At 47.6% G+C, this 12,999-nt stretch overlaps 1 protein-coding gene across 2 annotated transcripts in view; it reads right to left on the bottom strand.

The window, feature by feature from the left end:
• The window catches only part of LOC8043682 (synaptosomal-associated protein 25), a 272,225-nt gene that overhangs the window by 13,628 nt on the left and 245,598 nt on the right, over window positions 1–12,999 (bottom strand). For both annotated transcript variants that reach the window (XM_040217394.2, XM_040217395.3), the window contains exon 8: window positions 7,345–7,489. In XM_040217394.2, the coding sequence (XP_040073328.1) occupies window positions 7,345–7,489 (145 nt within the window). The remainder of the gene's footprint in view (window positions 1–7,344; window positions 7,490–12,999) is intronic.

The raw sequence follows: 12,999 nt of genomic DNA on the forward strand, positions 1-12,999 counted from the left end.
ACAAGAAGCAAGAAAGTGAGCAGAAGGGTGAAGCGAAGAAGAGGGTGAGAGATGAGAGTGAAGGGGTGAAGAAGTGAGGAGAAAAACAGAGGACACCCACCAGTGACAACAGGAGGACGATCGAAACACCACGAGCGCACTCTCGGGGACACAACAAGTGACACACCACCTACACTTCGACGCCAACATCACCACAGACACAGTCAGACGTCGCCAACACAAACACTCACGCGACTAAATCAGATCAAGTACTTTTTTCTTTTTTTTTTTCTTCTTTCGGCTCCTGATGAGCCGCCAAATTACAGCCGTAATTACTGTTCCCTTACACGCTGCCGTTACTGCGGAAGAGAGTGAATCGATTTGAGAGTGATTACAACAATTACAGCTCGGGGTCCCGAGGTTTATGGGCCGCGTTTGCAATAATACTACAAGGTGCTAGGAGGAGGCGAGAGCGTCCATCGTCTGCAAGCGTCTCAAAGCGTCTCGCGAAAATCCAATGCGGACAGCAAGTCGTTTTTTTAAGGACGAGATCCAATACTCACGCCCTTAGCGTCCAAGTTGAAAACGAAACGCGTGGGGAGACCAAGAAGCTGAATTACATTTGCTCGTGTTTCTGACACGGCGTTGGGCTGACGTGTACGAAAGCTGCCTCACCCCCACTACATCCGTTTAAGCACGTAAACATGCCAAGCACCAAGCACCGACATTAATGAGTGAAATCCACGAACCTAGGAAATCACGTTGGAAGCCATTCTTTCGAAATTTGATGCCCGGCAATGATATGTCACCAGGGGCAAATATACTATTCTGCGGCGTGGAAAATTCCAGTTCCCGCTTGCATTAAAATTTTGATCTTTGGTTCCGCGTCATGTCGTTTCCGATCTGATCGATCACGTGAGTGTTCGTATCAACACCACAACTCAACGAGTGACAATCTTGGTGTAGATCACGGGTGAGTCAAGCAGTGAGTTGTGCAACACGGTTAGACTACGTGGAGGTTAGAGTGGTAGTAAGACAACAGTTTAGTCTAAAAAAGATATAACCGCATAAAATACGTAGAATGCGCAAAAGGCAGTGATTAGAGGTTGTTAGATGTATAACACAGGCCCATCTCGGACACCTACTTTAAGAAACCCATCAATTGTGCCTCGTTCCTAACGGCGTTAGATAAACGTGCGCGCCAAATCTCATTAAAGGGCACTGAACGGATTTCCTTGGTCGCATTTTTACGGTAATAACTCAATTTACGCGCAGTAAACGTTCTAACTATATCAAAGTTACAATCTGAGCGGCCTATCATCACATCAAAACTTCAACGAATATTGCTTAACACTCCATCGACAAAAATATTTAAAAAAATCGCGTCTAAAATTTTGAATTTTTCGTTTTAGAAGGAAAATAGGCCGCGCGTGTTCGAAATTTTCGCGCTTTAAGCCGCCTCGATTATGTTGTCGCCACAACAATATCTAAAGAAACCTCTTTATTCCCTTTCAAGAAAACAGAAAGAAAAACACACACACAGACAAAAAAAAAAAAACAGTTTGAAGGGCCACTCCACAATTTGAGCAAAAGTATACTCATAAGACAGAAGACACGTTTTCCAGATGACAGACGAAAATAACCCACGTCTTTAAACATTCCCAGAATGCATAATGCCGCATGATTACGGGCAATGGCCGAAACTCTGCGTAAAAAAAAAGTAAAAAAAAAAAAAAAAAGAGTTAGGTGCTGAGATACGGTGTAGCCCCAAGTTACGCTCTTGTGGTACAGTATAGAGAGCATGTACTACAGAGTGTCCAACTGCTTGTTCAGGGTCACGTGATTTATGGGCGGCGTCTGCAATCCGCGTGACGAAGAGGAGCCCAAAGCCGTTGATTGCCTGCAAAAGTCTCCGCCTTTCCGCCTGCTTTCCTCCTCGCCACGCGAAAACGCAGCGCATGCGCATTTGTGACCATTCGCCGCGGGAGGCGTCCGCCCTTAAATTGCAAACGCTCCCCATGGGTCGAGATGGACCCTTTCTTCGTCAGTCAAGGCTCACTAAGATACAATGACGGATACGGCGCCCCCTGCAGTCTTCGGCCAGTTTTCCGATTTCGCAACTAAAAACATTACCAGCAAAAAAAAACAAAAAACTGTTGGATTAGCGTTGCGTTTCTACCTTCAACACTGATAAACAGAGCTATACTAGCGCCACCTCACCGTCTCATTAGAAAAAAAAAAGAGTCGCTTTGTTTGTTTGTTTGTTTTGGATCTCGGGGGTCCTGCTCTCGCAATAACTGCTCGGAAAAAAAAAAATAAAGAAGACAGCTTTAAAATGCGGTATTGATAGGCCGCCATTACTCGTGCAGTACAGAAGGAAACAAATTTCGAAATCGTGTCGGTCCCTAAGCTTTGACCGGCGTCTTCACTCCCCTCGATTTCCACACGAAACTAACAGCTTCCCTTCCCCTCTCATCTCATACCCAGTTTACCCCAAAGCGAGGCGATAATTTCCGTTCGTATCAAAAGGTCGTTAAACCTGGCACTTAACCCTCGCGAAAACCTAACTTACTGGCAAGGCATTAGCGTACGAGATAACGTTATGACGGAGGAAGAATTGCACCCCTCCGTCTCCTCGTTAATGCGGCACAACCCGCCAATCCGACACGGTCAACAAACACCTTACTACAGCGAGGCCCAAGTGGTCCTCCGTATTCTACGTCACCTACGGGGGGCCCGGCGCGGTGCACAGTCACCTACGGGCGTCCCGAGTGTGACGTCAGCGTTCGGCCGAGATTCGTGCGCAATAAGCGAGAGCGCGTATCTCAGCCGAACAATCGCGCAGCGCTCGTGTCCAATCAGAATCCAGCAGTTGGCCCCTTGTGGGTGACGTAGGAGAGTTTGACCGTTCCATTAGGGTCATAGCAGAGAGGGTAAAACGAGAAAAATATGCCCTCCCCCTCTCGCCCGCAGGTCGTCTGCTCCGCCGAGTGGGCAGTACCTAGCATCCAGCTGGCGTGCAAACTCTGTTTAAAATCGCGTCATTTTGGGAATTTCAAGCGCAGATGCGCAGATTTTGGTATGCCAGTTATCGTGTGTAACTATGCTAGATAAAAAAAGCATAACAAAGTTTAATTGCACTGTTATCTGCGTGCAAATAAAAAAAAATAAACAGGGAAAACTGTGTCAGACTGGCCGGTCTCTCCGGCGAAAAGTGAATCCGGTGGCTGTACCTTTTTTACTATACAAAGTTCGTACTGGTGTAGGCCTTTAGCGACCATGAGTGAATGTCTCAAATAATAAATAAAAACGTGCTCTCCTGCCGCAATACACGCAGTAGTTGAGGGTAGTACTGCCGGCTGACTCAACTGCTATTTAAGTAACGGAAAAATGATATGTCAGTTGATCATTTAGCGAAATAGGACAACAGAGAGCTCTAGGCTGATTTTGGAGTAGCCACAACTATTCTAAGAACGCGAACCACTTCACAACGGCAGCCACGAGCGCGAGTTCGATGTTCCGTACAGCCCGCCGATACAGCCCCAAGATTGAGAATGGCAACCTTCCGTTTTGTCGTCTGCTAGCGGAGTCGGGCGCGTGCCCTCTCTCTTGTTTTACCCCACCGAACCCGCTGAATTTCCCGGATGTGTGGAGAGGGCGCTGCGGTCGAACAAAATGGTGCCGCCCAGAGAGCGCTAAATGGAATGGTCTGTAGCATTCCTATCCATATGGTCCGTTTAATCTTATCATGGACCGCAGTGGACACTAGGAGTCATTCCCACCAATCCGGCGCTCTGAACGTGTCACGTGATTATTCCACCGGCGCGTTCGGTTCGGATTACTAGCGTTCTGGTTCTGACCCCTAGAGTGACATTTAAACAAAAAATAAGCGTTCAAACTAAAAAAAAAATAAGAGAGTAGATTTTGTTGGGGGACACGCCGTACAGTTACTTTACCCCCGAAAGTCAAGTGACACTGGGAACAGATTTGATTGGCTCGAATGGCTCGTAGCATCGGCTGTTGTGCGACGTAAACGTGAAACGGAGCGTATATATAGGAGGTGTTGACACAGCACACTAACTAACCCTTACGCAAAAAAAAAAAAAAAAAAAAAAAAAAAAAACAGAGTACGCTGGCAGTTCACGTTAATCTCGTCAAGCTAACTATAACAACACGCTGCTGCGCTTCTCGCAACGACGAGCTCGTATTTCAGCGCCACTCGTCGTCGCCTACCTGGCGCGTTCGTGTCCAAACAAAACACGCAGTCTCCTCAACTCGCGAAAACTTTCGCCTCGGGGTCGAAATGGCGGCGCGCGCGCGGCCCCCAACACGTTAGTTAGGCCTAACTCTAATTCACGGGGTTCACCGCCGCCAGCCGGTCGTGTTGCGCAACGAGACTTGCAGAGCGCCTGACGCTCGTTAATATTTAAAACGTGCTCGCAGCGTTTCCTTTTTTTTTCCTCCTTCCCTCGGTTACCTGTCTTTCCCGCTGTGCCCTTTGACCGACAAATCGCCCTTAATTCCTAACGCTCCGTCACATGTTTTCGTAGATTACCGGGTTTTCGTTCTCGAGCAATATGTGCTCAGCGGGGTAGAAAGCTAAACTAAAGCCCGAAACACATGCGCGTCCAAACTGTCCGATCCGACGTGCGAACTGCCGGAATGACGTTCGGGGGGCGAGGGTTTTCGTAGCGCCAGAGAGCAGCGAAAACCCTCGCCTCCCAATCGTTCCGGCAGTTCGCACGTCGGATCGGACAGTTTGGACGCGCATGTGTTTCGGGCTTAAAGGAGCTGTGCAACGATTTTAACGTTGAAAGAATTGGCATCTTCTACTTTTGACATTGTTCATCTTGTCACAAAGGACAGAAAACGCATCTCCTTCCTTCGAAATGCTGCGATTCCGCCGCGTAATCGCGAGGTAAAAATTAGAATATTCCCCGACCTGCAGCCGCGAGAGGCGGCCATGAGAAACAAGCGGTATGACGTCAACGGGGGTCTTGTAGAAAGATAGCAAGTTGTGCGAGTACCTGCTTGATAAAAGGTAACTTTTCTATAAATCTTGTCGTTCCAACGTATATGCAAATGCGTCAAAACCCTGGTACCATCGACAAAACTTTTCTTATAGGGAGTTTTAGTGGCGCCATCTATCCGAGGTCCACAAAACCGCCAGCTCTATCTGCTACTGCGAACAGGCGCCGCAAGACGGAGAGGGACGGGGATGGCGGGACCCGGATGAGATTTTCCTCCTTTCAGCTTATTGTTCGCGCTGCGCCAGCACGGGGTCACGCGGTCGGTCGCCAGCGGCTGAGTTCTCGCTGCCCACTGATGGCTCTAGAGAGAGGGCTTCACCGGAACCCCGCGCGACCCCTATTGACGTCACAACGCACGAGACTCGGAAGATGGTGAAGGAGTTGAGAGGTGCCGAAAACCTCAATCTTTGTCTATTTAAAAAAACAAAAAAAACTAGGACATGCAGGCAAAAGCGTTTCTTTTTTTTTTTTTTTTTGTTCTTTACTTCAAAACGTTCGAGACACTACCTCCCAAATTATTTACCCAAAGGACTGAAATTGTTGCACAGCTCCTATCTGAGAGCGGTCCTATTTGAGAGCTTTAGAATAGAGAGACCCAAAGTGATGGCGACGGTCTAAAACTTCCTATTAACGAGACACTGCGGAATACGTGTAGTCATTGCGTAGAAGCCCATAATAAGTTTACACTAAGCCGATACTGGAACCATAGTGGGTCGGTAAGAAAACGCATGGAACGGATATTGGTGAAGTGCAGCACCTATTTCTGAGACATACAGATGACTCCCAGTGAAAACGAATCGCGTGTGACGCAGATACGAGTCTACGTACAGACACCGTTTTTATACTTCAGACAACTAGACAAGCCGAACTCATTAAAATCTACGGTCGAAAAAAAAAAAAGAAGAAAAGGCACGAGTTTAATAGTGGAGTGGCCCTCCATCAGTATGAACGCTAGCACAACGGGTACATTTTTATTATCTAGAACATTAATACAGCTACACCTCCCAAACTCGCAGCCTGCACTCGTGACTCCCTGACTTCGAGAAGAGCTGCTTACGGGACAATGTGCAAAGTCAGTCCTCGGTGAGTAGAACTACTTAAAGGGATGATGAACCGAAATTTGGATTTCAGAAAAAACAATGCAGGAGATGTAGGCGGGACGCCTACAATCCCTACAGCACTACTCGTAAGGCGATATCTCGAATGGACGGCCGTATTTTTGGAAAAAGAGGTCGAGATTGAACCAGGCCGACGAGGCGCGTGACCGTCAAGATACTTAGTTTCCTCCTCTGTTCGCTTTGCTCCCTCAAGGCCGCGAGGCGGACAAGACGCGAGGCCGTTCCCTCTCCTTCTCGGAGAAACATGAAGTAAACATTTCTTTCAAATGCGCCTCCTCTTTTTGAAGAATATGGTCATCCGTTCGAGATATCGCTGTATCAGTGATGTTTTGGTGTTTGTAGCATCCCGTTGCACGCTTTGGCCGCGTGTTTTGGGGAATCCGGATTTCGGTTCAGCATCCCTTTAAGTAGGTGTACCAGTTACGGAGATTACGGACTTGAGAAACTTCACTGTATACATCTCTAAAAAAAAGTTAAAAAATAAAATAAAACATGGGGGTGCTTTTAAGTGGCGGCAGATGTTATATTATATTTTTTTCGTCCTCTATAAGGGAATATTGCTGGCAACTCTTTTTTGAATCGTCATCGTATCGTTATTGCCGTATCTCTGTGCTCCACTTCAATTAGCTATTATCAACAATTGAACCTAAGATGTTATTAATGAAGTAGTACTCTTCCTTCAATAATCGAAAATGACGGTGGGCAGTAACTTTCTAGGCGTCTTGACTGTGTCGAACATGTACCAGCATGGCGGTCTTTGGGGGCAAAAAAATAAGAACTATTTGTATTATTAGTGCAGCGACAGCAGACAGGGAATATAGGAGACAGACCTGGTTACCGAAGCTACATGAAATGATGCAACCATTCTACACTGTTCCTTTTGTGCTCTACGATACAACGTTTTTATCGTTTAATTTACTTATATCCTCACCCTCGGGGTGAGACGCGACCTTGCCCCACCTCTACGAGGCTGCCAAGGCACTCAAGACAGACCAACACGCCTAGACAAAGAGGCCGTGGTGCTAGGTGCATGACGTCACGCATCGCAGGCCGGCGCGGGACACAGATTGCGCAGCAGTGCTGCATCATCGTTGGCCTCCGATACGTGACGTAGATGACGTAGCACCGCAGCATTGTTTTCTCGCAGGTGTCGGTCGAAGAGACACGCGTGAAAAGGGGATAAAGAGAAAGAGGAGGGGAGAGGAGGGGCGGCGTACCTTCTGGTTGATCCTGTCGATCTGCCGATTTTGCGATTCAATCTCGCTGCCCATGTCGATAGCCATATTGCGCAAGTTCCCGATCATGGTGGACACCTGAACCATGTTGTCTTCCATCTCATTCTCCCGATCGTCGTTGGTGATCCTGAGGGGAGGAAACAAGCACCGCTATGACAAGGAACGAATGGGACACAACATTTTCGATTGACGCAAAAAAGTTATTCACAATCGTCGTTCAAACTAAGGCGATCCCAAGGTCATTTCAAGGTCTCGCAAAAAAAAAAAAAAACGATCTAACCACAAAAACAGCGTTTGCCCCTTACAAAAGAAAAAAAAACAAATACGAAAGAACGCGAGCGTTTTTGTGCCAATTCCATGCAGCCAAAGCTTCCATGGGCTGTCAAACTAGAGATCGTCCCGCAGCACAACAGGAGTCTGACACATCCACCACCGCCGCTGTGACACCGCCAGGATCGCTGCAGGCGACAGCGTGACACATTCATGACGTCATCAAACAAAAATCAAGGGACCTCTTTTTTTTTTCTTTTTGTTGAACACGATGTGCACACGAGTAGGATACTCGTTCCGGGCACCATAGGCCACAGTTACACTGCCGCGTTCGTCTGCTTTCGCGTGACACGACGACGTGGCGTGACGCCATGACGTCCCGTGAGATCGCGAGTTCACGTGACGTGGTCACCTGACACTGACGTCCACCGTAACGTCAGGCGACACACTGTGAACTCGCGTGACGTGAACTCACTATATTTAGCGGATAGACCTAACCGATAAATTTGGCGGACCACCAGGTAAAACACACCCCAAAGATCCGCCGCGAAACCTCGTCAATATAATGGCTGTCGCCACGAAAGAAAAGTGGCTGGAAGGTACAGGGCACCAGATTATTCTCGTCTTCAGGCAACGTGAATAACGTAAAAAAAAAGCCACACGCGAGAGATTTATTCCGTATGGAAACGACTTGGATGGGGCGTACACCAGATGTCATTTTCTTGGCACAACACAATGGGGCATCGGCTGGGGAAAAAAAGGCGGAGATCCACGCCCGGCACGACGACGGCGAGTCAACGAAACAAAAGGTGACGTGAAAGCCAAACCCAAAACTTGAGGCTGCCGGTACGGCCATTGTCCACGAGAGGGAACGGCCAGGCTCCGGAGAAGCAACGAATCAACGCTAATGGATGCTGGAAGTTTAATTAATCATACATGTTTCGGCAAGAACTTTCGTACGACTAGATATCCAGCAAAAACTTCCCCCTTTCTTTAGAGAAAAAAACAAAACACCACAAACACACGATAAGATCACTCGAAAACTGAACGCACGTACAACTGAAACTTTCGATAAATGTAAAGGTTAAGACGAAGCCAGCAACACTAAAAGCCTCTTAACAAAAAAAAAAAAAAAATCGTATTTTCGTTTTTCAGTTTTTAGGACAGGTGGCGCAAGCTACCGCCCGTTTAAACGGGTACAGCCGTTAATATCCACCCATCCACAACGTACGCGGCACCCGAACGTAGCGACGCCGACGAAACAACCACAAAGTTATTTATTACGCAATTGTCAATCTCGCTTTCAGCTGAAAAGGCTGCCAAGCATCGCAAGAACCATCATCGCTTCGCTCGCTCTCAGGACATGCGCCGGAACAATGTGGTGTACACGTTTGTGGACAACCTGTACAGAGCTTTGATAAGCGTGTTTCTATTACACGCCTCAATCGGACAAATGCCGAGAGGGTGGTGTGCGTGAAACCCGAACCACCGCAAATCGAGATGATTTAAACGGACAACACCGGCACGTAACATCACACTCTATATCTAAAAAAAAAAAAAAAAAGAAAAGGGGTAGTTACGTATTGTTGGCTAGGGATGTAAAGCTCTTCAAAGAAAAAACGTGGAACTCGGTTACCAGGGGCAACCAGTCACGACATAAATACCCAAACCCGTCAACAATGCGACCGAAACACCTCTCCCTCTCTCCCCCCCCCCCCCCCCCCCCCCCCAAAAAAAAAAAAGAAAAGAAGACTCCCGGAATAGGGAAAAAGTAGGGTCTCCCAACGACCGTTTCGGCTGACATACGTCCGCCTATTTCTTTTTTCCTTTCTAAAGATAGTGTTCGGGATCGGTCGAGCGCCGAAAAGCACGGTCTGGCACGCCACCACTCGAATCACGGCGAAGACAAACGTCCAACACGACACACGGTACCGAGTAGAGCCTCTCCACCTCCCATCCCCCCCCTTTATACCCAGATTTCGACACCTACCAACAAAATCAAACACACACACACGCACAAAAAAAAAAAGAAAGCTCAAAGTAGCAGTTTGTGCAACCCCGGATCGTTGAGTGTAGATGTACGACCCGATTCAGAACGGATAGGCCAGCTTTAGACACGTATTTTCCTGGGGTTTTTTTCTTTGTCGTTCTTTTCGGGTTTTGATAATACTGTGTGACGAATTCAACGTGGAAGCGACGTCTTATTGCCACCGCTGTCTGCAGTGCAATTCTGACTACACGCTACACAAATTCCAAAGCAAAAACACAGATAAAAACAAAACGAGAGGAAAAGCCGGTAATATGCATAACACACTGACGAGGAAGCTGCCCCTGACAATTTGAGTTTGTTTTTTTCTCGGTTTTATTCGAATACCTTTTTGTGTAAGTATAGCTTTTTGTACTTTTTTGTAAGCGTGCGTGCGTGCGTGCGTGCGTGCGTGCGTGCGTGCGTGCGTGCGTGCGTGAATAGTGACACAGAAAGGTTGGACGAGGTGCGATACAGAGCTGATTTATTCCCTTATAGGAAAGCGCTATAATTCAAAGGCCTTCTACAACTTGACACGTTTTATCTCCGACAGTTCGTTTTTGTAGCAGGAATGCTGAAACTCTGCTTTATTTATTTTTTCTGGAAGACTAGCTCACATTTATCACAATTCTAGATGTCAATCGTCTAAAGCAAACAGTCCCCAAACAAAAAAATACCAGCAAAAAAACCCCCGAAAAACGCTAACATGACTTACATGAAGTTAATCCGCTCGAAAAATCATTAAAACTAAAAAAAGAACAGCTAAAGCTTACATTATTTTTTGCTTTAGAACAGTCGTACGACAATACTCCGTCTTACCTTAAGATGGACCGTGAAGGACGCTACGAATCACGAAAGCCAATAGAATGCCGTGTCACCGTCACGTGACCTTGGGGAGGTGCACAGCGATGCGCTAGGCGCATACTGTGTATGTCTCACACTCAGATTACATCTATTTATGTTTCAGCACGACCATTGACTAACCTACAGGATAACGCGGGAAGCCTGTAAAAGTGCGCTGCAATATGAAAGACCCGTTGGAGTGCGTGGCCGAGGCGGTGGCTGGCGGGGGCGCTGCAAGCGCTCCGGGCAATTCCATTCTGTTTCGAGGGAAGGGCGCCCACTCGGGGCACAGCTAAAGCTCAACGCGCTTATCAGTTTGTGCCGAGCCCCGAGTGAGCGTCCTCCCCTCGAAGCAGAATGGGATTGCCCGGAGCGCTCGCAGCACCCCCGCCAGCCACCACCTGGGCCACGCGCTCCCAGTGGGTCTTTCATATTGCAGCGCGCTGTACATTGAGTAGCGAATGGGGAATGGTGTCGTAGCGATATTTAAATCGCCTCGAGATAACGGTCGCAAAATGACACTTATTCGATCCACCTTAGCGCATATGAAAGCCAAGGTTTTAGAGAAATAGAAACATTGGGCTCGAGTCTGTAATTTGTTTTCTTAGTAAAATAAGTACCCGGAGGCGCGTTTATACAATACGCGAAGCCGTAAAATCACCCCCCCCCCCTCCTTTCTTCCTCTGTCTTAAAAATTAAATTAATAAAAAAAAAAGAGAAACGCACGTTTTTGCGTAGGGAAGGTGTGCTACCGAGATTATAGCCTCAAAATCGATATGAACCGTCGGTAAAAAACGAGCCGCCGTTAAAGGAGTGCGACGGCCCACCGGGAAGATAACGCTAATCGTCGTTCCGAATATTTCCGATATACGCGATACCCGGTCGATACAGGTACTCCCCGAAAATGCCGGTACACATACGGACGTCCGATTGGATCGTCATTTCCGGGAATTTAGAGTACGCCTCGAAGGCGATCGTTACGGTCGTTCGAGGCGTACGTATTTCAGCCCCATCACGCTTCGCCTCACCTCGCAATAAACCGCCGTAAAAAGCGAGAGAAAGAGAGAAAAAATAAAATAAAAAAGTAACAAAACTGCCCTTCAAGGTTTTGTCCGTAATGTATTTGGTCTCGGGCATTTATTTCAGTTGATCAATATCGGCGTTAATATCTATCCATTCCGGATAAACCCAATTTAAGTGCTGTTTTTTTTTTTTGTAAGTAACGCCAAAGTAACGATCCCGTATCTTTGTCGTGAATGCATCGTGTGACTACGCGCCCCAGAAGGTCACCTGACACGGCATTGTACTGGCGTCCATAAAACCCCTCTACAGGGAAAAGTAACGACATCCATCGAAAAGGTGCCGCCTGCTCTCTTGAACCGATCCAGGCGGCGCTACCGTCAACGCGCCAGTGCCGAAGAGCGATAAATAAAGATAAAACAGAGCGTACAAGTTAAGAGTGAATATACGCGGCCAGAGCGCCGTGGACCAACACCACCTATCAAATAATCAAAGCCCGTGCAGAAGAATGCTGACGCCATCACCGATGATATCGAGCGAAGGCACTGATTGGATACGAGCGCCACGTCACTGCTCGGCTAGGCATCGTGTCCAATCAAAGCGTTGATTGACGCTCGGCATCGCGGGCTCGGGTCCGATCGCCTAAACCATATCCGACTCTGAAGACGTTCCACGGAGGAAGCTTAGTGGGGCGTTCGGAAGGCCTTCCTCGCTTTACATGGTGTAGCACGAACGCTAGAAGCCCGTGTCGCTTATCGAGCCACGCCGAAAGCGCCACGTCACGACTACTTTCGTGCCTTTTGATCGGGAATATTCTTTGCAGCTCGCGCACCCAAATGAACGCAGAAGGTACGCCGTGACAGTGCACTTTTCCTACTATGCGTGTTGCGTTTCTTGTAGCCTTTGACCACACTCCGTTTCAAGTTCAAGAATGGCTCCGTTTCAAGAATGGGCCGGACACGGCCCCTTCCTGACCGGGGAAAGGTGGTCGGCCTGGTCCGGCGGCCCGCTAATTACCGAGCGTGTTAGTTGGGGTAATCTATTGTTATCCAGGATCTAAAATCTTTAAATTACACACTCGTTTCGTCCGGAGTCGCGTGTTCGTAAGAGATAAAGAAAAAAAAGGAGAGACGATTCCTTAATGGAGACGAGCACGGAACCAAACAACGTGACACGAATGATGTACGTTTCAAAACCGCCGACGTCGAGAAACACGGTACACGAAGGGACAACGAAGTAATAATAATAATAAAAAATCTTGAATTAAGGTTGTATCTTTAAAAAAAAAATTCAGACTAGAATCTTCGCTTTTTTTTTATCTTTTTCCTTAGCAAGAGCAAGCACGTCGAGAGTAGATGTCATCGCGGGACAAAAACATGGAGCCCGATGCATCACCGGAAAGATCTCAAATATTTGCTGGAGCAAATATTTGAGATCTTTGCGGTTATGCATCGCTCGAGCAACAGCGCGATCAGTAC

The sequence above is a fragment of the Ixodes scapularis genome, unplaced genomic scaffold (genome assembly GCF_016920785.2).
Source record: "Ixodes scapularis isolate PalLabHiFi unplaced genomic scaffold, ASM1692078v2 PGA_scaffold10__122_contigs__length_95168666, whole genome shotgun sequence".
In the NCBI taxonomy this organism is placed as follows: Eukaryota; Metazoa; Arthropoda; class Arachnida; order Ixodida; family Ixodidae; genus Ixodes; species Ixodes scapularis.